Genomic DNA, 24,610 nt, shown 5'->3' with positions numbered 1-24,610 from the left:
TTATTGCTTTTGCTCTGACATTAAATCGTCAAGTTTTCTACCTTTTTTTTTTCTTTCTCCTTCATTGTGATGAAGCTACGAGAGGAAATTATGAAAAAGATTTGGTGATCGGGAGGAACTCGCCAAATTATTTTAAGATCGACAATCCCATCTGTGCAGCGAGTAAAACTTGGTGTCGAATGTGGGATTTCAAACTTGTTCATTTAAATATTTTGTGGAAATGATTGTTTTGTTTTCCTGAGCTGTCACAATGGGGTAAAGAGGTGTTGTGAATCAAATAAAATAAATTATATCAGATATACCAGGGTAGGTGTACTAGCCCATGTTCAACTGAAAGCATGTATGCAACTGTGCCTGTCATTTCCCTTAACCAGTTACGAAACCAGGCCCTTTGATATTCTCATTCTCCTTACCATCTTTGCCAACTGTTTTGCCCTTGCTGTCTACATCCCTTTTCCAGAAGATGACTCCAATGAATCCAACCATAACCTGGTAGGATTAACCACACCTTTCTCCTTTATTGCATTTCGACACATGAGAATGAATGGAATACCCTTACCTCAGTGGGGATTTGTCATGTAGGATCTTTGTAACCTTAACTGTGGTCCTTTTGGTGCACTTTTGATGTTGCTGTTGTTTCAGTGATTTATTATTTTTTTAACAAGCTTTCTTCTCCGATGCACGTGATACTAAAGTATCTTACCTTCAGACCTTATTTTATTTGGCTGCTCAAACAGACATCACATTATCTATAAATCTCATCTCCGCCAATCGGTGTGTCTGTTAGTTTGGAGTGGGGCATCCTAGTTCACAGAGGGGCATCCCTCATTCAGGGAGGGACTTCAAATTCACATCAACACCATTTTCTTCGCACTGTATATCCTCTTTTGTAAGATTCACACTTTCTTACACTCTCACGGCTTTATTGTCACTTCAATTCAACATCTGATTTTATTTTTTGTCATCACTGAGATGGCTTAAGTTTTAGTTTCAGAAAAACGTGAGAAAATTGGATGAATATTGGCGTTTTTAGACAAAAATGCATTCTAATAGCTGTTTTGAATGTATCTGGTCAGACGTGATGTGGGTACGAGAGGGAGGGGTCTTTGTGTAATATTCCTTTCCACCCATTGGTTGGCCAGCTGGCCTGGCTCCTCCCACAATTGCTTCCCCCCAAAAAAATCATTTGGCCACCATGTTGGTGCAATGCGAAGCGAAATACATCTTTGAGGCTGTCATATTCACAATCACCATGCCCTCCCTATAAGTTTTCCCCTAAGTGTAAAACGACGAAAGTGATTGTTAAAAGGATTATCAAATATCGAAAGGAGGTTGAAACTGACAGACATCACCAGTGTTATGAAAGCCGCAGTAAGTATCGGCCTCATGTTTTGGTCCTTAGGCTTCAGGCCTCTGGTGTCAGCCTTTGGGTTAGTGCAATTGGAATCTATTGTAGCTATACAAACACGATGTATTATATATGCACATAGGCAGTGGACATGTTTTTATTTTAAACCCGGGTTACTTTTTTTTTTATTCGGCAGTGATCAAGGTAGCGGTCTGTTTCTGACTATCTTCTCTTAAACGACTTGACCAGGGTCCAGAAAACCCACGTCATTATAAAGGTCTTTATTTCTGAGGAGTTCCGGAAACTCATGGAATTGGGAAAGAAAACGTCCGTCATAATTTACTTTGAACAATGTGTTTTATGGAAGTCACCTATTGAGATTGTGGATGCGTTTGTAAAATGAGGAGGAGGCTATTGGGACCATACTCTGTGCAGAGCGCTGGTGCTGCCTAAGCAGTCTGTAAAAGCTGTGACGTTGCATGAAATGTCTCAGCTGTTTTTTGGTTATTCGGATACGATTTTCCAATGTACTGATTTATACGATTTTCCAATATTCCAATGTACATCATGTTATCATGGGGATGTGTTTCCAGGGAAAATCTTTTGTCGCCGTACCTTAACTTGACCTTTACTTAAGTACATATTAGACGCAAATTAAACAAATAAATAAGTACCGAATTGAAATAATGTATGTACACAAATAGACAATTCAATAGTGTGGATTGAGAGTGGAGGGACTACAACAGAGAGAGAGGTAGAGGCAGATGCTACCATGATCCGGTGGAACATCTGAGCTGTCTAAGCGATGTGCTGGTACTTCTTCAAACTAGGTACCGAAATGGTAGTTTGAGTAGTCACCACGCCAGATGAGGGGTTCTTTCCTTTTGGACACTAATCATCCCAAACCCAATCTGTCCTTTAACGGACGATTAATAACTAAAGCCGTTTGCGATCAGGACAACTCAAATCATTCAGAGACCAAGTGACTTCATGTGCACATTTAATAAGTAAACGGGGAGGGAGAACAGAGGACACAAATGCATTTACGAGTATTTACACAGTTTATTCACAAAGGTACGCACCCTGTGTACCAGACGGACGGAAGTACACGGTACTTAAAATTTTTGAACAACATTATATTGGACTAGCTTGAGTTAAATTGACTTGTCCCATAATGTGTTAACAACGTTTTATAGAAACGACGCAAATATACTCTGATGTAAATTGGTGACTTACTTACGCATCAGGAAAAAGATAATTGGTTTTGGGTCATTTATTGACACAATTAGGCTGCTCAGTCACTTGAAAGTTTTAATTCATTGGAGTTTCCACATATCTCGTGGGATTGTGAGTCGGACAGGTGACCGTGATGGGCCATGACATGAAGGAGTCATGTTGTTGCCGTTTTGATTGCAGTTTCTGTTTTTGGTTGTGAGGGGTGGGAGGGTAATGGTTGAGGAGTTGTGGTGAGGGGTTTGAAGGGTTGGAGTGGGGAGGGGATTGAAACCTTTGGGTTGGGAGGAGGAGGAGGTTGAGGACTTTGGGTTATGAAGTGGGGGGTTTATGACTTGGGGTTTGTGGCGGTGGGGGGGAGGGTGGGAGTTGAGGACTTAGGCACATTTTACATTGGACGTATGTTCCACTAGTTCCTGTTAATCCTTTATATTTTCAGCAATCTGCGTGGTGGCCTTGATGAAATGCAACTCAACCACCCAAGACCGGTAGATGGGGGTACAGTGGAAGTTTAGTACTTAAGTGGTCATACAGAGATGATGTTTTTTGAATTTTAATTAGCATTGTTCCACTGTTGGCCATTGCTGCACAACTCAAGTAAATGTGCATAATTTTCTTTGCTGACATCTCCACAAACTTGGTTCCACCTCATCCTCAAGAAGATGTCATCCAAGGCAATGTCAACATTCACCTGATGAATATAGCCTCGGATGATGTCTTCAAGACCCCGCAAACTGAGTTTGATTGTTTCGCTAAATGACGACACCTGTACAGTAAGTCCTGATAGTTCGTAGTCTGATAATCCTCCCCAGGCTTAATTTCACTGACCCCATTGCCTGATTATTCGTGTCCAGATTACATTGCTGCAGTGCTGGATTAACCATGAGGCAGACAAGGCATGTGCCTTAGGGCCAGACAAAAATTTGGGCCAAAAATTATTTTCACATTAAATATTTGTCTTTTTTTATATTAAATATTTTGTTCTTGAATCAGTTCATCTTTTGTCTGGGGTCCATTTCCATGAGCCGGAGATCTAATTTAAAATTTTCAGGCCATTCTCTAAAATTTCAAAATGTTCCTTAGGGCCAGCCGAGGCTTAATCCGGCACTGCATTGCTGATGTGGTGGGAGAGCAGAATGTTGTATTTTCTGCGAGTGAAAGAACGCTCGATTCTTTGCCCAAATTTCCTTGACCCCGTGCGGGATTCCAAAGGTTACTCTGTGGAAAGTCCACGTGGCATTTCCTCTCGCAGAAACGCTGTGCAAATGTTGGTGTCGCATTTAATGGGAAAAGGGAAAAGTTTGTTCCATAATTGTAGATGGTGGAGTGTATTCCACGGAGGACATACCATGATGCTGATGGCAACTTAATTGAAGCTCAACTGTTCGGACTCAGTCCACATTGTCTTGTAATCATGGAATACTGAGTGAAGAATTTAAGACCTTGTTGCTTTTGTTGGAATTGCCACAGTGAGACAGGAATGAAATCATTTCCTGGAGTCAGGTAATTGTTTTTCCCTGGAAAGCGGATATAATATGTACGTCAATCATTCATTGAATGTGAGCAGTATTGGTCATGGAGAGTCCACATGTTGGATGGCATGGCACAGGTGGAAGCAGAACATCCGTAAATTGCACCTTATGGGGTTTCTAAGACAACACTTTCAAAAGTACTGTCATGATTCCAGCACCGTCTGACACTCCTGCAACGCCTGATGGACCAGGGCTCCCTACAGAATAGTTGATAAGGATAGCTGTGCACTTGCACTTCCTTTATAGCCTCAACGACCAGAATACGTGATGATGGTACTTTTAAATCGTTGAACATATTATTGTGAATCATCCCAATGAGCATGCGTTGAATGAACAAACATTTAAAGTTCAGGCAACCTGCTCAACCGCTGCATCATAGAATCCTCGGAGAACCGCTTGTACAAAGACACAAGAGCCGCAAGACCTACATCAGAGCAGTTCGACGCTTAATCCAGTGAAACAACAGGCAGAGCAGACAACAGTGCCTCCTCAGTGAGTGGAGAAGGAAACGTTCCCTGTTGTTAGATTGCAACAAATACTGCCAATCTGTTACACGGCAACGAGCTACCGCCTACCGTGCAAGGAGTGGTGTCACCTGAACCGTCTCCGGACGGGTGTTGGGTGCTTCAATGCATGCATGCACTCCTGCAATCTGGCTGACATTGCAACTTGTAACAATGGTGTGATTCAGACAGCAGACCTCTTGGTGGAGTGCCCCATACACCACCTTGATGGAGGATGAAAATCATGCAACAGTTCGCTACGCAAAATCTGTGCTGTTTGAGGATTGCCCATTTTGCCGGCTAGTTCCCTCAACTCAAACCAAACTATATGAAGAAGATGAAGTTCAGGAATGTGCTGAAGTCCAGTTTGCTAAAGTGAGTTCCTTTGCTGATGCCACGAGGAACTGAAAGGTCTACCTTTGCAAAGGACTTCTTGGTGAGTGTGAATGAGGGAGTCAGGGTTTTAAGTTCTGTGTCACACTTTGTTTGGAGTCCAAGAGGGATGTGTGCTAAGAGTCAATGAACACTGTCGGCAGCTGAGTTCTTTCTTAGGAACTCAGAAGCATCCCAGCCCCGAGACACAAAACATACGGAACTACAGGGGAGGAATTCTCTACTTTGGTGACACCATCTAACGGGTAACCAATTAGGAGTGTGCACCCAGCAACAACGCATATCTCGTATGCAAGGATTTTAAACTTGGGGCAAAGACTCGGCACTGAACGCAGCCTGAGCAAGCCTTTGGGATAAAGAATGTCTCTCTGGCTGCTCATCACGAATTCTGTCAACCACCACAACCAGCACGGCGTTCCACCAGCTGTTCATCCACTGCAAACACCCTTCTCACAGTGTGCCTTACACCGGCCTTCTTAAACTCAATCAGCATTCTCATTTACTTGCTCTCCTCCATTGAAATTGTGTTCGTGCAGACAATTTGTGTTCTTCCTCTTCCATGAGCCTCGACTTTGTATACAAAAGAAAAATTGGCTTAAACAATTCCCAAGAACTTTGATCCGTAGTAAAATTTTGGCGTTGCCATGAAAATATTCCATGCGGTCCAGACAGCAGGCTGCAAACCAGTTGGCATCCTAAGAAGGCATGATGATGGATCGTGTGATTTCTGTTGCCCGCATAAATTTTTTTGCATACATCTTCAAATAGCAAAACACTTTTCAGATAGAAAGTGAAAGCTGGACCAAATGCTCATGCTGTGCTTTATTACGAATCTGTGGTCCAAAATGGATCAACTCCTCCAAACATTTGACGCACTAACTTGCGTTCACACAAACCTCAGCTCTGTACTATACAGGATTTGCTCCGGACGAACCCTTCTGTGTGGACACACCATTGGTGTTTTGGTGTTGGAGCAGAATCTTTGAAGATCACCGATATCACATCTCAGGCTACACTCGCCTGACGCCACAAACCAAGACCGTGCCCGAAAGATGAGCTTCAGGTCTCGGCGCACTCCCCACCCCGCTCAGGTGCTTGTACGTCTGGATTTAAAAGATGGAGTTAGGCTTTGCCAAAGGTTGTTTTCCAGCACGTTCAACATTCATTGAACGATTCCACTCTCAGGAGAAGATGGACAGACGGACACACGACTTCCACACCGAAAAAGTAGGACCAGCCAACTGTCATGTTAATACTATAAAATTGAAACTTTCCAAAAACACTGTACACTCCATGATACTGGACTCCCTCTGAAACACATAAAATATCAGTTCAGCGGCAGAAATGTTCATCATCATTTGGAAATGATTTTATCCTTTTCTGCGTCATGCCGGCCATGTCGCATCGCATTTTCGAGGACCTCAAAGAAGATTTTAGAGTCTTTGGGGACAATGTTACAGAAGTGGACTTTTGCAAAGTATGCCAGCACCACATCATCTCTCAGCATTCCCGAGAGTGTTTCTATTAACCCACGCAAGGTTAACAGAAAGGCCAGAGTTTTACAGCGAAAGTAAATGAATTTCTTTTAAGATTTTCCGCGACGCTCGGCATCTGTTTACAATGAAGGTGAATGAAATCCGTCATGATAAAAACACAAGGACATATGTTTGGGCTCAGAGCTTGTTTAACATTATTCAAATTCGATGACAATCAGTTCTGACAGAATGGTGCAAGAGATACTGCACTCGTCTCCGAGCTGTCTGATTTGGTTTGGATTCTCAGCCTGACTGTAGACTGGTGGATTAGTTATTCGCAGACATGGCGATGCATCACAAAGTGTGCCATCCCTCAGATGGACGTTAGGCTGCTGGCATGAGCTGGTAAACTTTCAAGATCTTGTAGGGTCTTTCATGAATAGGTGACTTATCACCTGAACAAATGGCAAATTCCTGCCTGAACTACAGGTAGGAAGCGGTCTGGTCTTCTTGGTCAAACTGCGCCCAAAGGTTACACGACTTGCTGTCTCAGAATGTGGCTGTTGTCTGGTTCAGCAGCTCTTACAGTATAAACGAGAACGGCACTTGGTGGAGAGCGCATACATTCGTCAAGCTGCCCAGTTTACTTTTATATCCCATTGATATGCTGGATCTGCATCTGGACCTCAACCAAAATATAATCGGCTTGTTCTTGTCATCTCCCCAACTCATCCACCAAGTTTTATTTATTTATTTATTTATTTATTCATATCCCGTCCACAACTTTTTGAGATATCGTACTACATATCATTTTTGGCCCAATCTCTCAATTGTGAATATTCATTTTTACAATTCTGGTATCTGGATCTGGATCATCACACACACTCAACCTGTCCAAGTTTCATCCGAATCCATCCACAACTTTTTGAGATATCCTGTTCACAGACAGACAGATGGACTGACAGGTGTGAAAACATAACCTCCACCCACCTTCGGTGGCAGTGGTAACAACACCAACAACAACAACAACAGCAACAATTAGAACGGCACTTGGTGTGGTACATACTTCCACCAAGCTGAACAGTTTACGTTTTGTAGCCAACTGAGAGACCGAATCGGCATCCGTACCTGAAGCAAAATCTAATCAGCCTGTTCTTGTCACCCATCCAACTCATTCACCAAGTTTTGTTGTAAACCGTCCACAACATTTTGAGATGTCATACGATATATCGTTTTTGGCCCGATCCCTCAATGTGGACTAATCACTTGAAGAAATTGAAAAATATCTCTCGTATCCAGATCCAGATCAAGATCCAGATCTTCAGCAAAATAGACCCAATTTGACCTTAGCAGAGACCCAACCTTTCTACTAAGTTTTGTCCAAATCCATCCATAACTTTTTGAGATATCATGCTATATATACTGTCGGACCCCGCTATTCATGGGGAATATGTTCCTGAAAAATGCTCGTGGAAGAGCGATTACGCAGGACACAACGTAACAAAGGGAAGAGCAGGAGAAAGGGGAAACAACAACATCAGGGTGGAGGGAAATAGTAGTCAGATGGACAAACAAGGGATGCAGGCAATGATGAGGGGTTAGGGAGAACGCAAGGGGTGGACAATGCGGATACATAAGGAAAATTGTGTTTGACCAGTTTATGATTTTGTCAAGGTCTGGGGAGAGGGAAGGATGAGAGATGCCATACGATGATGGATTCCACGATCTTGCTGGTGATTGGAAGTGCAGTAAATTAATTGGGCTGTAGTTAAGGGGATCTGTTTTTTGCACCTTTTTAAGTTATGCTGTGATGTTGACTGATTTCCAATTTCCCAGCTGGACAGAGGAGACCAGTCCTGAGATGTAAAAATAATAATGATAATAATAGTAGTAATAATAATAATAACAATAATAATATCTGTGAATACGCGGAGCACGAATGTCAAAGGTGCAAGTAACAAAGACACATGTGAAAACATAATGTATGTCCACTTTTACTGGCGGAGATAATGACGACAACAAAAATGACAAAGTATCATTTAAACGTATGATGTTGATTGCACGTATCTTGTGACTAGTTGTCTGCTTAAGAAGAGCTAACCAATGATGCCGACAACAATAACGTCGACAACCAAAATGACAAACCATCATTTAAACATGTGACGTTGATGGAGAGGCCAATTTGTTATGTAATTTTAAACCTGGGATCCCATGATCATGAATCATTTTTTCCCAGATGGGAACACCGAATGTGCCAATATTCTAATTGCAATGTCATCATCATTATATTTGAAATTTTCAGTTGTGTCGGGTTGTGTAGCACGTTGCAGGTTGCTCATATGAATTCTGTGATGCTCTCTACATAATCCATTGTAAAAGTTGCATTCAATGTTGTTCGCTCGATTGTCGAGATGCTATGTCTGTGCGGTTTCCCTGGACCACCGTAAGCAGCTTTAAGCCAGGGATCAACATGCCCTTTTGATATTGGGTTCGTGTTGTCAAGTTGGAGAGGGAGAGGTGGGGGCAGTGGGAACAAAAAAGTAACAACAACAACAACAACAACAACAACAACAAAAACAACCAAGCAAAGGTTGCACAATAAGCCTTTTAAAATTTAAATTTTCAGCATTTCCTGCTCGCATGCACAGTTAACCGGTTTGCTTTCATCCGCCTAATGACTTTCTCGTACAATAAACGTGAAATAGAAATTCTCAATTTCCCATGGCAGTTGAAAGTTGTCCCCTCGCACCCCCTTACATCAGTGCTGAGATTCTGGTGTGACGGTCACTAACCAACAAGCTTTTTTCCTCCTACATTGCTTTATCTAATGTGACGTTGTCTCACTCCGAATGATGAGTAAATCCAGCCTGGTTTCAGGATCTCACCTGCATCAACTACACTGTGAGTGTCATCCATTGTTAACGGGACAAGAGGTTAGAATAATGATGAAGGTACAGCTGGTGCTCTGAATGCTGGCCGAAGCTTCTTTGCGAACCTGTGCTTGGATCTTGGATGGTAGGTCGAACCTGCAAACCTCGAGGTATGTGACGAGTATGTGTGCAGCCATCATTGCAATGATTTTGCAATAGATATGTTGCATTCAATGTACAGATGCTGGAATGATAAAGTCAAACAAAATATGAACAGGACATTCTCTTTAACCTTTCCTCTAAGAGATTTTTTTTTCTGTTTGGAGAAAAGGATGGGAAAAGGCTGATGGAAGAGCTCGGTTAGGGAGGGTGAATAGGCAACATAGTGATTGATAGTCAGGCCACATTATTATTATTATTATTGTATACATAGTCGAGGCTTGTGGAAGAGCTAGTTCTCTGTTCTTGTGTATGGCAGCTTGGCTGCCGGGTAGCGATCATTTCTTGGAAGCGTGGCTGTGCTGCTGATGCTGTGCCCTGTACACTGGTACTCATTTTGCCAACCTCAGAGGGATGACAAGCTGAGTCAACCCCACATGGTGTTAATTCAACAGCCTAACGGGGCTCAAACTCAGGACTCTGACATCCTAAGCCAGCCACCCTAGCTGCAAAGCCAACACCAGGCATGAAGAGCTGGTCTAGTACACTGAATGCATCAGGACATAACAGGATACAAAAGGAACAGTAGAGAGAGAGAGAGAGAGAGAGAGAGAGAGAGAGAGAGAGAGAGAGAGAGAGAGAGAGACAGAGACAGAGACAGAGACAGAGACAGAGACAGAGACAGAGACAGAGACAGAGACAGAGACAGAGACAGAGACAGAGACAGAGACAGAGACAGAGACAGAGACAGAGAGAGAGGTTTGGGGGGTGGGGTGGGGTGGGGGTACACCAACAGCAGAGTTGAAAGCCAAGAGAGAAGCATACTTGAACAAACAGTGGGTGTGGGGCGCATTGAGGTGTAGGTGAGGATGCATGTGGTGGACAAGATGTATCGAGAAGGAAACATGGGGGGATAAGATGAGGGCTTGGGGTTGGAGGGGTTTATGAGGGTAGAAAAGATTATCACCGCAATTGTTTTGGATTGGAGATGATCTGAGATGGTGGTGAACAGCTTCTTGAAGACCTGGAAAGAAGGATGAGATTGAAGAGAATGTGGAAGTTGGATCCACAGGTGGGGAAATAGAAGAAGAAATGAGTGGAGGTGAGCAGTGATCCTGGATTTAGGTAAGTTCACCAGAAGTGGGTTGATGGTGGATCATATGAGCCCTGCAGAAACCTGGAGGGAGGGTGAAAATGCAAGCAAAAAGCAGAGGGTGCAAGACCAGGAAGGATGTGGTAGAAGACAGAGATACCCTCAAGATGTCTGTAATGGGAAAGTGATAGACCCATCGATTCAGCTTTATCATGGGAAATTCCAATGATCTTGAAGGCCTTGAGTTCCACTTTATCAATCTGAGCATGGTGTGAGGCAGGGGAGACATCCCATGGGTAGAGTAGTATTCTATCAAGCTGCAGATGAAGGCTATGTAGGTGGATGGAAGGCCTTGCTTGTGGACAGGAGAGTTGGACACAAGGAAGGGGATTGACTAAAGGGAAGGGGTGGGGGGGGGTAGAGAGGGAGACAGACAGAGAGATCGACAGACAGGCAGACAGAGAGACAGGTGAATCAGAGTAACCAGGAAGTAAGAGGGTTGAGTTAGGATGGGTTAATGGCAGTGGAAATGATTGTGGGTAGAGATGGGAGATGTCATGAGATGATGCTGCACCACCTGCTTGAGACCTTGCAAGAAACAGGGTGATTGAACAGGGTCACAAACCAACATTCTTCCTGTACCATGGGTGAAACTGCAGAACCTATTAACAAAAAGGAAAGTAATGAGCAAAACGACTCCTTACTTGGAGAATTTGATGGCATGCCCCCTGGAAAGTTTTGAAAAATTTATGCCAAAATATACATTTTGGGGGTGATCCTGTCCAAATTGTAACAAAGAATCTATGCAAATAAAAAGGTAATATTTGAGGATTTAAAAAAATTATTTCACCTGAACATCAATTGCTGGGAAGATTATTTTCAATTAGTACAGCATTTTGTTATCATAAAATAAATGACGACTGCATGCCACATACTCTACCAGTCAAAAGTTTTAGAACACCCCAATTTTTCCAGGTTTTTTTACTGAAATTTAAGCAGTTTAATGTTTCAACGTACTCTGAAATTATAGAATAGAACAAATTAACAATTGAAGATAAAAAATAAATCATGGAATCGTTTTGTTGAACAAAATTTAATCGAAATTTTTGACTCATCAAAGTCGCCACCTTTTGCAGATGTAACAGCCGAACATACTTTTGGCATTATTTCGACAATGGAAATCAAATATTGTTCAGAAAGTTCTTCCCAACACTGTTGCAGAAGTTCGCACAAATGTGTTTCACTTGTAGGTTGCTTTACTTTCACCCTTCTGTCCAATTCATCCCAAACCAGCTCGATGAGGTTTAAGTCTGGAGACTGTGCTGGCCATTCCATGATTTGAAGCCTACCGTCTTGTTCTTTTCTTCTAAGGTAGTTCTGACATAGCCTGGAGGTATGTTTTGGGTCGTTATCTTGCTGTGGGATGAACCCCTGACCAACTTGGCATAGACCAGAGGGTATTGCATGGTGCTCCAACTGCTGTGGTAGCCCTTTTGGTTCAGGGTGGCAGTCACTCTGTGTAAGTCGCCGACTCTGGATCCAGCAAAAGAGCTCCAGATCATCACGCTTCCTGCTCCATGTTTGACAGTTGGTGTCACAAGCTGAGGCACCATCCTTTCACCTCCTCGACGGTGGATAAAAACCCTGCGTGATGAACCAACGATTTGAAATTTTGATTCATCGGTCCGTACGACCTTCTTCCAGTTTTCAGTAGTCCACTGGCGGTGCTTCATGGCCCAGACAAGTGTCTTTTTGTTATTTTACCATCTTAGCAATGGCTTTCTTACTGCCACTCGACCTGTCAAACCTGTAGCTCAAAGTCTTCTCTTCACAGTTGAAACTGAGACTTCCTTACTTCGACCAGTGTTAAGTTGTGCTTGAAGCTCTTGTCCTGTGAGCCGCCTATCACACAAGCTGTTGACTCTCAGAAACTTGTCTTCTGATTGTGTTGTGGCTTTGGGTCTGCCAGACCTCTTCCTGTCAGAGTTTCCTCCAGATTCCAAGTGCCTTTTGATGGTGTAGGAAACTGTACTCACTGACACCTTGGCTCCTTTGCAATTTCTCTATAGGAAAGACCTTCACTTTTAAGGGTTATAATGGTTTGTCTGTCTTCCTTTGTTAATGGTCTTTTTCTCAGTATGATGATAGCAATATACTACTTCCTGCAGCGCAATATTGTCCAAATAATGCTTCAGAGGGTGTAGCAGCACTGTCTGTTCCAACACTGCTTTTGCACAGACAGAGGGTTTGTAACTCATCAACAAAAGTTAGGACACCTGTAGGAATTGTTTGCATCAACTTTCAAGACTTAATTTACTTCCATTGCTGCAGAACAGCTGCAGTTGCTAACCCCTTCCTTGTTCCCTGAAAAGGGCCTTTTTTTAAATAACTCTGACATTTGCATTATTTTTCAGTTTTTGGTAACCTAAACTTTTTAAAACCTCTGGCAGTTGACCGCTTAGCTTTGTACCATTTCAGGTTATTCACTGGACTTGAACTCCTTAAATTTCAGTAAAAACTGAAAAATGGGGGTGTTTTCAAACTTTTGACTGGAAGAATACCTTTCCAGGACTTATATTTTGAAGTGTTTTAGGGGTGGGTGGGTTGTCACACATCATGTAGTGGAGTGGTTTATTGGAATCGGCCTCACCCATGGTGCAAAACCAGAGCATTCACTTCCCTTTTAAACCCAGGCATTGTGTAATGGAGGGGTTTCCCAGAATTACCCGAGCTCTAATCCCTTTAACTTCCACAATTTTCTCATCCACAATCCTCACCCCACCAGTGAAACTGAATTTAGAGCCGAACTGATTTATTTAATGCGGTGGTGGTGCAGCACAGACATGATGGGCCGAATGGCCTCCTCCTACATCAAAGCTCCTTGTTAAGATTTATTGACCTTGTTTCGATGTGGTCACAAACTTCATCACGACCAACAGATATCAGGTTTTTTTTATTTGTGTACAGCAGAATCGTGTCTTTACTACATGCAATGTAATTTTCCGTGATTTTTTTTCCATGAAGTTCATAGGAAGGAATAGAAAGGCGATGAGAAAATCCATCAATGGACACTATTTCCATATTTACCGATGTGGACAGACTTTCTTCTGCCGGACGGGTATCTGATCATGGTAACTTGCTTGCAAGATTTTGTACCTGGCTAACTTCTACAAAAAGATACCTCATCGAAAACTGCCATGGGAGTAATTCGCGTAATCGTGGTCATGACATGTTAGCATTGCACCCCTTCTGGATGAAATGGGGTAACAAACTCATCGGAATATTGGAATAGCACCTCAATTACCGATAGTCCCAACATGCTTTTCTGCCAACGAAAACACAAAAACTTCAGCGTGGGTCGTTACAAAAATGCAGATTTCCATTCATATGTGGAAGAGTTTCACCCATGCTGCAATATCCTGTGTCATCAAGCTGGTGACATCACCTAATGGATATGTGGAACGCACAGGTACCAATAAAGAGGATGGATGGCATCTTCCCGTGTGTGTGTGTGTGTGTGTGTGTGTGTGTGTGTGTGTGTGTGTGTGTGTGTGTGTGTGTGTGTGTGTGTGTGTGTTTTGACCTACTAAAGTCCTGTAACATTCCAGAGTGATCTCGCTTGTTGAGTGCACATCAATAAGAGACTTTCAAAATGATGCATTTCTGCTCTGATTGCTCAGCGTGCATGCGCATAAACCCCTCGTAATGAAGTAAATCGGGTCGGCCCTGGACATACGGTTTTTCATGCCTGCCAAATAATGATTATAGCAAGGAATGATTGAAAACACCCTTTTAAAAAGTCGAAAATACTTGTAAACATCCCTGTGAGAAAAGGTTGTGCCTCTGCACAACAAAACAGTTGGAGAACTTCCTGATCAACTTGTCCAAAGAGTTGATATGTTGCAGTCCTTATTGCCAAAACTCCCGATGATGTGTACCCATTAAAGGCCGAAGATGGCACTTTCTCACCAAACCTTTGTGCTTCTTAACACAGATGGGAAGGTCATATCTGGGGCTTGTCGATGCAAAAGGTAGAGCCGGACCTGGGGCCACCGCTCACAATTAACGTTGTGGTATGGTGGATTGTTTTAGAACCACGAATGCCACCCAGTTAACCACGAGTTCTAGTTTGCACCATCTAATTATTTTGGGTGTCGGAGCTCGCGAAAGAATGTTGCTGAGGAAAAATGAGGGTGGGCTTCAGAGCTTGTGAAAGTAATGTGTGTGAACGTGTCTGTTGTAAAGAAAAAAGGTTCCCTTAAGAGAGGGATCTATCCTTTACCCTTCTCAACGCATCACATTTAAAATCCCATTAGACGTGGGGATGGGGCGAATCTGAACATGCATTTAAGGAAAAAACTGTCTGAGGACCTGGATGTGTGGATGCATTCATCAGACCGGATTCTGAAATCCATAACACTCCATATATTGTTTGGTTCTGGGCCACAATAGAAATTGTACTCGATTTTTGCATCTATTGGTGAAAGGAGAAGCATCCTTTATTGTATGTGTGTGTATCTGTATTATCACCACTGCCACCACTCTATAAATGTATTACCAGGAAATGCTATGAACCCAACTCCTCTCTTTAATTAATATTTCTCATGTTCCTGTTGGTTCACGAGCGCCAGCCAGAGTGACCACTATATTCGTTATGTCTGTCTGTCTGTCTCTCTGTCTGCCTGTCTGTGTGTCTGCCTGTCCAGAGCATAACTCCCTGGACTTTGATCCGATCTTGATGAAACTTGGTTATGTGTTCGATATCAATATCGAGTTGTGTTTTCCTGGATGAGGGTGTGCTACGCCCATTGTGGGTGGAGCTACGCCCAAAAAATAGCCATTTTTAGGGGTAGTCGGATTAAAAATCTATCTTCTCCTTGGGAATTGACTGAATGGAATGGGTTCTTCAGTATTTGAAGAGCAAAATGAATTATCTAAAACTTGTCATTGTCCGATTTTTCTTCATTTTCGTCCCAAGGTCAAAAGGTCTAAAACTTAAAAAATTGCGAATTTTGACATAAAAATCATACGACCGCCCAAACTTTGAGAGCTCGGATGACAATATTTTTAATGCATATTCTTGAGGTCATTCCCCACCTAAAATCTTGAAACCATTTTGCTCTATCTCGAACACCTTGCCCGTGGCGCCCCCTTCAAGTTTGTTTTTACGCCGATTTCATCAAAGTATGGATAATCCGAGGAGTGCGAAATGCCATATAGCCTATATGACGTTATATTGTTCCTGGAATGTTCCAGAGGAAGTTTTGCACCAAAGGTCATAATCCTTGACCTTTGACCTTTAAAGGTCACAAAGGTCGAATTTTCAAAGTTGTGGGAATCGAACCTGGTTTTCGACCTTCTTCAACGAACTAACTCCAATAACCTATAGCACATATCCTGTTTCCTTATTTTCATGTCCACAACATTGTTTTTTGACCTTTAAAGGTTATGCAAAGGTCAAATTTTGAAAGTTGTTGAACGAAACCGGGTTTTTGACATTTTGCAGCTAATAACCTGTCACCCGCACCACATCATGTTGATCATTTTTATAACTTGGTCAAAAATTATCACATTGTCTCATCCTTGACTTCTGAAACAATCTACATCGTGAAATACCGCTCGTGAACCATCGTCGTCTTCAGACTTGTATTTCTTTAAATTTCCACTCGTCTAAATGCTGAAAATTATGTTTAAGAGACGATTTGAATCACAGATTTCTCACGGCACCCAACATAATGAGCCACAACAAAAAGACAAATACGTAATGTGGCAGGCACTTTCAAAATGTCAAAAATTAATGCAATACGGAGGCTCCCAGCACAATGTCGTATGCTGTGGTAAAGACCCGAATGAAGGAGCATTACACTCTCCTCCAAAGCCCATCATCATCGCTGGACGTTTTAAGTTTTGGATTGCCAGCCAAGGAGAATGAGAGCCTGTGGCAGATTTAATCGTTTGTTTGAAAAAGCCATCTTCAACGTATTCGTTCAGTGGTTTCCTGAATGAAGCCCTGAGAGACTTTCTGGTGTTGGGCCTGCATACAAGGATGGCGAGAACACAGACACATTTGTTATCAAATGGAAATTTGGCATTTGAGGATGCCAAATTGAAATGTGTGCCTGATGAACAAACGGAAAAGGCAAACAAAGAGCAAATTTGTGAACAAGCAGCGACGGCAGACAGCGGGGAAGAAGGTCAGCACCAACTGCTTGGGAGTATTTTTTTTTTGTATACCTTGTCGAGGCTCGTCTGAGAGCAAACACAAAACACACAGCAAGGGGGGCATAAGACAAGAGGGAAGGACAAAACAGTAGGGAACAGAGACATTAGGAGATCTGTGGAAGGGAGAGGGATGGGACGGGGAACATGGGGAATGGAAGATGGACATTGCAGGGACTTTCAGGAAGGAAAGCAGGGAATTTGAAGGAGGTGGGCTTGGGTGGATTAACGGGAGGAGAAAAGATTGAGGTTTTGGATGGGGGATGACAAGAGGTTGTGGTGAACAGCTGTTTTGAAGGCCTGGAGGGAAGAATGGGAATGAATAGCGTGAGGGAGTTTATTCCAAAGGCGGGGAAAAAGAGGAATGAAAGAGTGAAGGTGAGCAGTGATTAGTGATTTGGTAGTTTACCAGAAGGGGGTTGTTGGTGGACCTTGAGTGCCCTGCGGAAATGTGGTGGGGACAAATCGCAGAGAGAAGAGGGGGAGGCAAAAATGGAGAGGAGAGGGTGGAAGACAGAAAGACCACCGGACCTGCCTGTGGTGAGAGAGTGAGAGGCCCAAAGACTCAGCCTCATCGCGGGAGATGCCAATGATTCGAAATGCCTTGGTTTCCACAGCGTGAAGCCGAGAAAGGTAGATGGCAGGAGAACCAGCCCAGAGGGGAGAGCAGTACTCCATCAGGCTGTGGACGAAAGCTTTGTAAGTGGTCAGGAGCTCAGGTGGTCCAAGGAAGGACTTTGCATGACGGAGGATTCCCAGAAGGCGACTGGCTTTGGAGGCCAAGTTGGAAATGTGTCTTTCCCAGGAAAGATCATGGTAGATAGTGACACCCAGAAGCTTTAGAGAAAGGACTTCTTCCAGAGGATTGCTGAGAAAGGGGATGGGGGAGGGTTTTTTCCAAATGGTCCTTTCGAAGAGACATAGTGAGAGTGTGAGATTTGTCCGGATTGAAAGGCGTTCCACGTGTTGGATCAGTTTGTTATTTTTTCCTAGATCTGCAGTGAGCGAAGAAGCTGCTGCTTTCCAGTCTGAGGGTTGACAGATGGTACGGCAGAGGGTGGAATCATCAGCAAAGAGATAAAGAGGATTTTCCAGAGAGTCGGAGAGATCGTTGATGAAAACCAGAAAAAGAACAGGGCCCAGAACGCTACCTTGAGGAACTCCAGCCTGGACAGGACGAGGTGATGAAAGAACTCCATTTATGGCCACACGTTGACTGCGAGAGGAGAGGAAGGCTGTGAGCCATGGGTGGAGATAGCCTTGAATACCATGGGAAAAGAGTTTGGTGAGCAGGGCAGGGTGCCAGTCTGTGTCAAAAGCAAGCAATATATCAAGGGATATTGCTCTGATTTTATGTCTGGCATTGAGGACCCCCATCCATTGTTGGGAGAGCAGAAGCAGCATATCCAGGGTAGAGTGACCTGGTCTGAAAACAAATTGATGATCGGAAATCAAGCCATTGGAGAAGAGGAAGGATTTAATGTCTGAAGCGATGATGGATTCCATAACCTTGCTGATGATTGGGAGAAGGCTGATTGGTCTGTAGCTGCAGGGATCTATTTTTGCACCTTTATTATGCAGGGCAGTAATGTTTGCTGATTTCCAAGCAGATGGCAGATGACCTTGAGCAAATGAGAGGGTGAATAGAACAGAGAGAGAGAGAGGGTGAGAAAGAGCAGAGGAGCAGTTTTTTAGGACACGTGGGCTGATGCCGTCTGGACCGGTTGCAGAATCTGAGTCGCGGTTTGACAGCAAGCTCTCAACCTTGTCAGGAAAAAAAGGACACAGAGTCCCGGGACAGTTGGGTGTGACTGGGTAAGGTGGGTAGAGAAAGCGATGGGTTTCGGACACAATATTTTGACGCAAACACCGAGTTTAGGCATTCAGCTTTTTCACGTACGTTGTCAGCTGTGCAGCCATTTGAGGTAAGGGAGGGATGGAGGGGGAACATACACCAGAAACAGATTTGATTAGATACCACTAGGATTTTGAGGAGGGAGAGAGGTTTCAAAGTTCAGACTTGAGCTTAGAAAGATGTTGTTTTATGGCTCTCCCCGGGGTAGATGCACACTTGTTCCGAGCTTTATGGAAGGAACTGAGTTTCCCCTCAGTTTGGTTTGCTTTCCATGAGGCAAAGGAAAGTTGATTCAGGACAACTGCCTCACCACAAGCTTCAGTAAACCAAAGGCGGGAGGAAGGGTAGGACAACTGAAGACGAGAGGGGATAAATCTGTGCATGAGGGAGAGCAAGTTTCTTTGAAAGAATTCCCAGGATGAGTTGATGTTGGAGAATGTAGCGATAGGAGACCAGTCTGTAAGTTTGATGGCTGCTTGGAGACCCTGCCAGGCAGCTTGAGTGAAATGCCAGACTCAACGCTGGTGAGGTAGTTCTCTGATTATAGCCAGAGAGATGTCCACTTTGACAAGGACGTGGTCAGAAGAACCGATTGGAGCGGAGTAAGACAGCAGATATTTTCAGGGAAATTTGTCAAAATCAGATCCAGAAGAGATAGAGTACCGTTGGTTGAGATCCCGGTCGGGAAATTGACCGATTGAGTCAGTCCCAATGAGTCGAAGAAAGATTTTACTGAGGTGCCATGACAGGTGAGAGAGGTACGCGCACCTAGCCAACTAGCACGAAGACAATTTATGTCAACAAATATGAAGAAGAGAGAGTTTGTATGAGAAGACAGAAGTTGGTCCATGTTTTCGGAAAGTGAGATGAAGATGGAGTCATCACTGTTCGGTGGACGGTACAGTACACATATAAACATGAGGTGGGAGTGGAGGGGAAGCTGTAGCCAGAGGTATTCCTCGGGGTGTGGGGGAGTGAGGGCAGTGCATGGAGAGTGAGGAATAGAGTCTTTGATGAAGAGAGCAACTTCTCCACGAGGACGAGGCTCAGGTCTGTCAGACCGGAGGAGGGAGTAACCAGGGAGAGATACTTGGGAGTCAGACACGTCTTGGGGGAGGAAAGTTTCTGTTCGGCAGTGGCAACCTGTATGGAAAGATCTGAAAGGTTTGAGCGAAGGCCCCGGATATTTGAGGTCCACACTTTTAATGAAGAGGGAGAGGAGGAGGCTTTGGGTGCAGGGGGTGGGAGCGGAGGGGGAGGGTAGGATAAGCGACGAGGGGGAGGTAAGGAGGGTTGTTGAAAGAGTGTGGGGGATTTCAGAATAGCTTGGGGAGGGGCAAGATGAGTTGGAGAAAAGGCTCTGTGGTGCTGGGGGAGAGGGGGGCAAGAGATGGGGCAGAAGGCAGTTGAGGATTTGAGGAGGTGGGGTGATGAGATGGAGGTGAGAAGGCAGTGTAAGCAGGCAGCTTTGTGGATGTGAGGGTGGGGGGGGCAACTTTGAGAAGGGTGAGTGAGGGGGGTGATTGGAGGGAGAAGGGTGAGTGGGGAGATTTGAGGGAGAAGGGTGAGTGGGGAGAATTGAGGGAGGGTTGAGAGGATTTTGTTGGCACTGAAGTTGGGAAAAAAAGAATGGTTGATGGAAAGCGAACATTCATAGCAAACTGCGGTTTTAAAAAGTTTTAGGTTAGAGATGCGATTAAACACAATTCTTGATGGATGCAATAAAGGTGATTTCAAAGATTGGAGAGAAGAAACGCTGTAACAGTTGTATTTTTTTAGGCAAGGTATGAACAAAAGGTCGAATTGAGAGCAGTCTTTTGAAAAAGTAGAAGAGTCGTGCATTATGATACAGTAATGAGAACCACACGTGTGAAAGCAGAAGTTGAGGCATTATAAGAGATCGTTGTTATTATTATTATTATTATTATTATTATTATTGATTGAGAGAGTTTTCATCATGAGTACCAGTGTACTGGGCCGGTGCATACCCCGGTTAAAATAGGTGTACCATATCCCTGTGTCATAAGAGGCGACCAGGGTTGCGTCAGGAAGGTCATCCGGCATAAAACATGTGCCAAATCACTATGCGGATCATACGGATGATCCGCTGTGGCGACCCCTAACGGGAGCAGCCAAAAGAAGAAGAAGAAGAAGAAGAAGAAGAAGAAGAAGAAGAAGAGAGTTTTCATCAGATTTGGTAAAGGAAGTGTTGTGGAAAAAATTGTGAGGTGAATGGTGAATTTGGAACGGTAAACGCAGGGGGTGGAAACAGATCACGTGGTTATGGGAGAAGCACGTGGTCACGGGGGGTGTATCGTCAAAAGTTAATTTATTTATTTTAAATAAGGATTGTGTTACATTCGGAAAATGGAAGGTTGAAGTAAAATTGTGGGAGTGTGTGGTGAATTTGGAACTGTAAACGCAGTGTGAAGCTGCTGGGTCGATGAAAAGTACCAGGAAGAGTAGAGGGACACGTGGTTACAGGAGGTGTATAGATCGAAAGGATACAAGGAAAATTATTAATTTTTGATGTATTTTTGAAAACAGGTAAGATTCGGGAATGGTGGGTTGTAGGAAGAAATCGGGAAGGTCAGCTCAGTAGAATAAAGATGGTGTGCCGGCAGAAGGAGGAAGAAGAAGAAGAGGAAGAAGAAGAAGGATCAGGATTCGTGAGTATGCAAGGAGAAAGGTAGTTTTTTATTTTTATTTTGGATTTAACACATAAAACAGTGTTTAGTTGGGAGGGGTGGGGGACGTTGGGAAAGTGGGGAAAATAGGAATTGAAGGTAATTGGGAGAGAATACAAATAAACACGACTGTACATCAAGAGCGGAAGGATCGGTAGGCCTCAAGGAACACGGTAAGACAAGGTCGACGAAAACTCACAAAATAGCACGTTATTTGAAACAAAACTGAACTAGGAACACACAGAAACATGTGGGTGAGAGAATAAAAGTTAAAACGGGACATATAACAACCAGAAACTTAGCTTTAAGAAAGTCGGCAGAGAACCCTGAGAGAGACCTGCTGACGCTCCAAACCCAGAACTGGAAGTGAGTATGGAGGTTAATGCAAACCTTTGGGGCCTTCATTTAATTGAAGGTGTGAGTGTTGGGGTGGAAATCATCACACAGAAGATTGCTGTGTCAAGGATGTCGGGTACTGTGGTTTTAAGCAGAGAGACCATGTTCAAGCGAGGTGACTGACTGACAAAACAAGTGTTATCGGATCCTGGTATAAGAGAAAATCCGGTTATGGACACCTATTAGACAAGTGCCAAACAGTTAGTTTGTTGATTCTGTGACTATAAAAGACCAAGGCCGCAGTGATTCTAATGATGGTGAAACTAACAGTTTTGGGTTACACAGAAATGATGATAAACCAAAGCCTATTAAGGTTCGTGTGACAGTTGGTCACCACGTAGTTATTGATATATACAGTAATCCCCCGCTATATCGTGGTTCACCTATCGCGCCCCCGGTTCATCGCGGGTTTTCCCTTGGAACCTAACTAATTTTTTCTGTGGATTCCCCCGTATATTGCGGTAATAATACATAAAATATAAATTATTTTAGCAATAAATTATAATGTGTGGTGCTTGACCAGTCACACAACGCACGAGACAAAGTTTCGCTTGTGAACTTCGAATATTTTCTACATTTTTTCTCCAAGCCCAACGATGCCACCCAAATGCCCTGCACCTTCTAAGGCTTCTGGCAAGGAACCGAAGCGCCAGAGGAAGGTACTGACGCTCCAGGAGAAGGTTAAGGTGCTCGATATATGCTTCGGGAAGGAAAAAGGGTTGCCGCGGTTGGACGAGCACAGCCAAACTGACCAGACCAGACGAGTCGATCTCCGGCACTTCAAAGCCGATTATTGCCAGGCCGACCAGACCAGACGAGTCGATTTTTTTTTCGGGAGGCATCCATTCATCGCGGATTTTCACTTCTTTTTTTTCACTTGGGGGGGGTGGGTTGAAAGGTAACCCCCGCAATAAATGGGGGATGACTGTAGTTGGATATCGCAGATTCATGCTCTATGGTTTCTGAAACGGTGTATAGATCATTACTGTTTAATTTCCCATTGTATGATGTTTACATCATGCTATGTATCTGTTCGGTGAATGTGTTATTGTATTGAGTGGTTTCAAAAAGTCTCTCAGGTCTGGTAAAAACCCAAGGTTAATGATGGAACCGATTGTTGTAAAAGAGAACCCATGTTAAAAGGCCCATGTTTGTTTGGTTTGGGTCCACAGCATAAAGCTACATTGGAAAAACGTATTCTCAGTCACAGGATTATCAAAGCCGAAGCTACCTGGAATTTGTTCCTCAATCAAGTGAACTCAGCACGATGGTATTGAGGGTTTAACTGAATCCATGAAACTTAACTCTGAAGCTAGGCCAGGCCTGCACCTTATTCCCTTGTAGAAAAATCTGGAGAACGAGTATGACAGATTGGGTAAGGCAGACATATTGTCATCTGTAGATAGTAGTGAGTGGGCATCTCCTGCTGTACATGAAGGTAAGCTTAATCAGTCAGCGAGGGTTTGTAGATATGAAAAGCTGTCAACGAATTTATAAGAGGGAGATGAGTAAAATTGCCCAATTCCCAAGGTCTGTTTGCAAAAAACACTCAGAAATGGAATGATCTTAAGGATTTTTAAAATTCAAAGTTGGATCTGACAAGTGCCTTCAATCAGTTGCTTAAAGATGAAGGATCAGCCATACTGCTTGTTTGAAACACACAAATGGGTATGTTGGCTCCGATATGTCTCTGCGTTGGTCTGAAAATGGCTGCCATTATCAACTAAACATCAGTTCAAGTTGTCATCGTTACTCCATGCATAGTTCAAAGCCGGGTTAAGCAATTGGTTCCCTCTGTTTGTCTGTTTCTTCGATCAAGGAACTACTCAATTTTAATTGAATTATGTATTTTTAACACTGTATGACATGGAACACAAACCTGCAGTTTAGCAGGACAGTACTTTGGCTCCAAATTTAGCAGATTGCGTCCCGAGGGTACATATGTAAAGCACAGTGAAGAAATTGCTTCAGTCTGTCTGCCCGGCAGTCAAAATTGAAAATCATTCCAAAAAGGAAACTTGGGGATGTCATAAAGGGCACAAACAACAGACACGAATGAATAAATTTAACGCGTTACATAAGGTGGTGTAACAGACGGTGGTGCATTAACTGTGGTAAAATTCCGATTAAATGTTTGTTTGCTTTTCTACAGCCTTTAAAACTTCTATTTTATTTCAATTTAATTATATATATGAACACTGGATAACACAAATCGTCCCACTTGCACTTCAAAAAAACCTTCAGTTTAGCAGTACTTGGACAACATCGTATGCAGTCTCAACCAATTAAATTTGCTACTTGCTCTGAGGGCGGAGTGACAGCAAGATTCAGACAAAATTGTGGCGCCAAGCGATGCAACCTCAGAGCTAACTTCATCCCAATAATCTGTTTCGTTCAGTGCATCCTTTTCTCAAAGATCGTTTCAAAATCGTCAGTTTCTCTGAAAATAATTTGCAGAAGGTTCAGCTCCGGAATGCTCCATTTGACCCATCGGCTTCGTATTGTTACCATCGTGCATGTTATTCAAAGTTCCCAAATAAAGTGAATATAGATCAGCATCAGAAACACAAAGCAAGAGTTGAAAAGACCCTTCTCATGTCCTTTTTCTAAAGATTGTATGGGGGTAAGGTGTTCTATGAACTATAGTTAATTATCACCCTCACCAAAGGAGAGGGTATTGCATTTGGGTCCGTTTGTTACTTACGAAATCTTAAGATTTCGGAAGTATATTGATGACTTCCGTTTCTGTTTGGTTGTTTGTGTGTTTGTTTATGTGTTTGTTACTAACGAAATCTAAACATTTCATAAGTATATTGATGACTTCCGTTTCTGTTTGTTTGTTTGTGT

The 24,610-nt window shown here is 43.3% G+C and overlaps 1 protein-coding gene across 1 annotated transcript in view; it reads left to right on the top strand.

The window, feature by feature from the left end:
- Positions 1 to 24,610, top strand: part of LOC147008864 (voltage-dependent L-type calcium channel subunit alpha-1D-like) — a 355,309-nt gene that overhangs the window by 50,052 nt on the left and 280,647 nt on the right. The window contains exon 3 of the mRNA XM_085864488.1: positions 387 to 492. Coding sequence (XP_085720614.1) covers positions 387 to 492 — 106 coding nt within the window. The remainder of the gene's footprint in view (positions 1 to 386; positions 493 to 24,610) is intronic.

Source organism: Eptatretus burgeri, chromosome 18 (assembly GCF_056783735.1).
Source record: "Eptatretus burgeri isolate ZD-2024b chromosome 18, Ebu_testis_v1, whole genome shotgun sequence".
NCBI classification, from domain to species: domain Eukaryota; kingdom Metazoa; phylum Chordata; class Myxini; order Myxiniformes; family Myxinidae; genus Eptatretus; species Eptatretus burgeri.
Note: the sequence above shows the minus strand (reverse complement) of the source record. Positions and strands in the feature narration are given on the sequence as shown.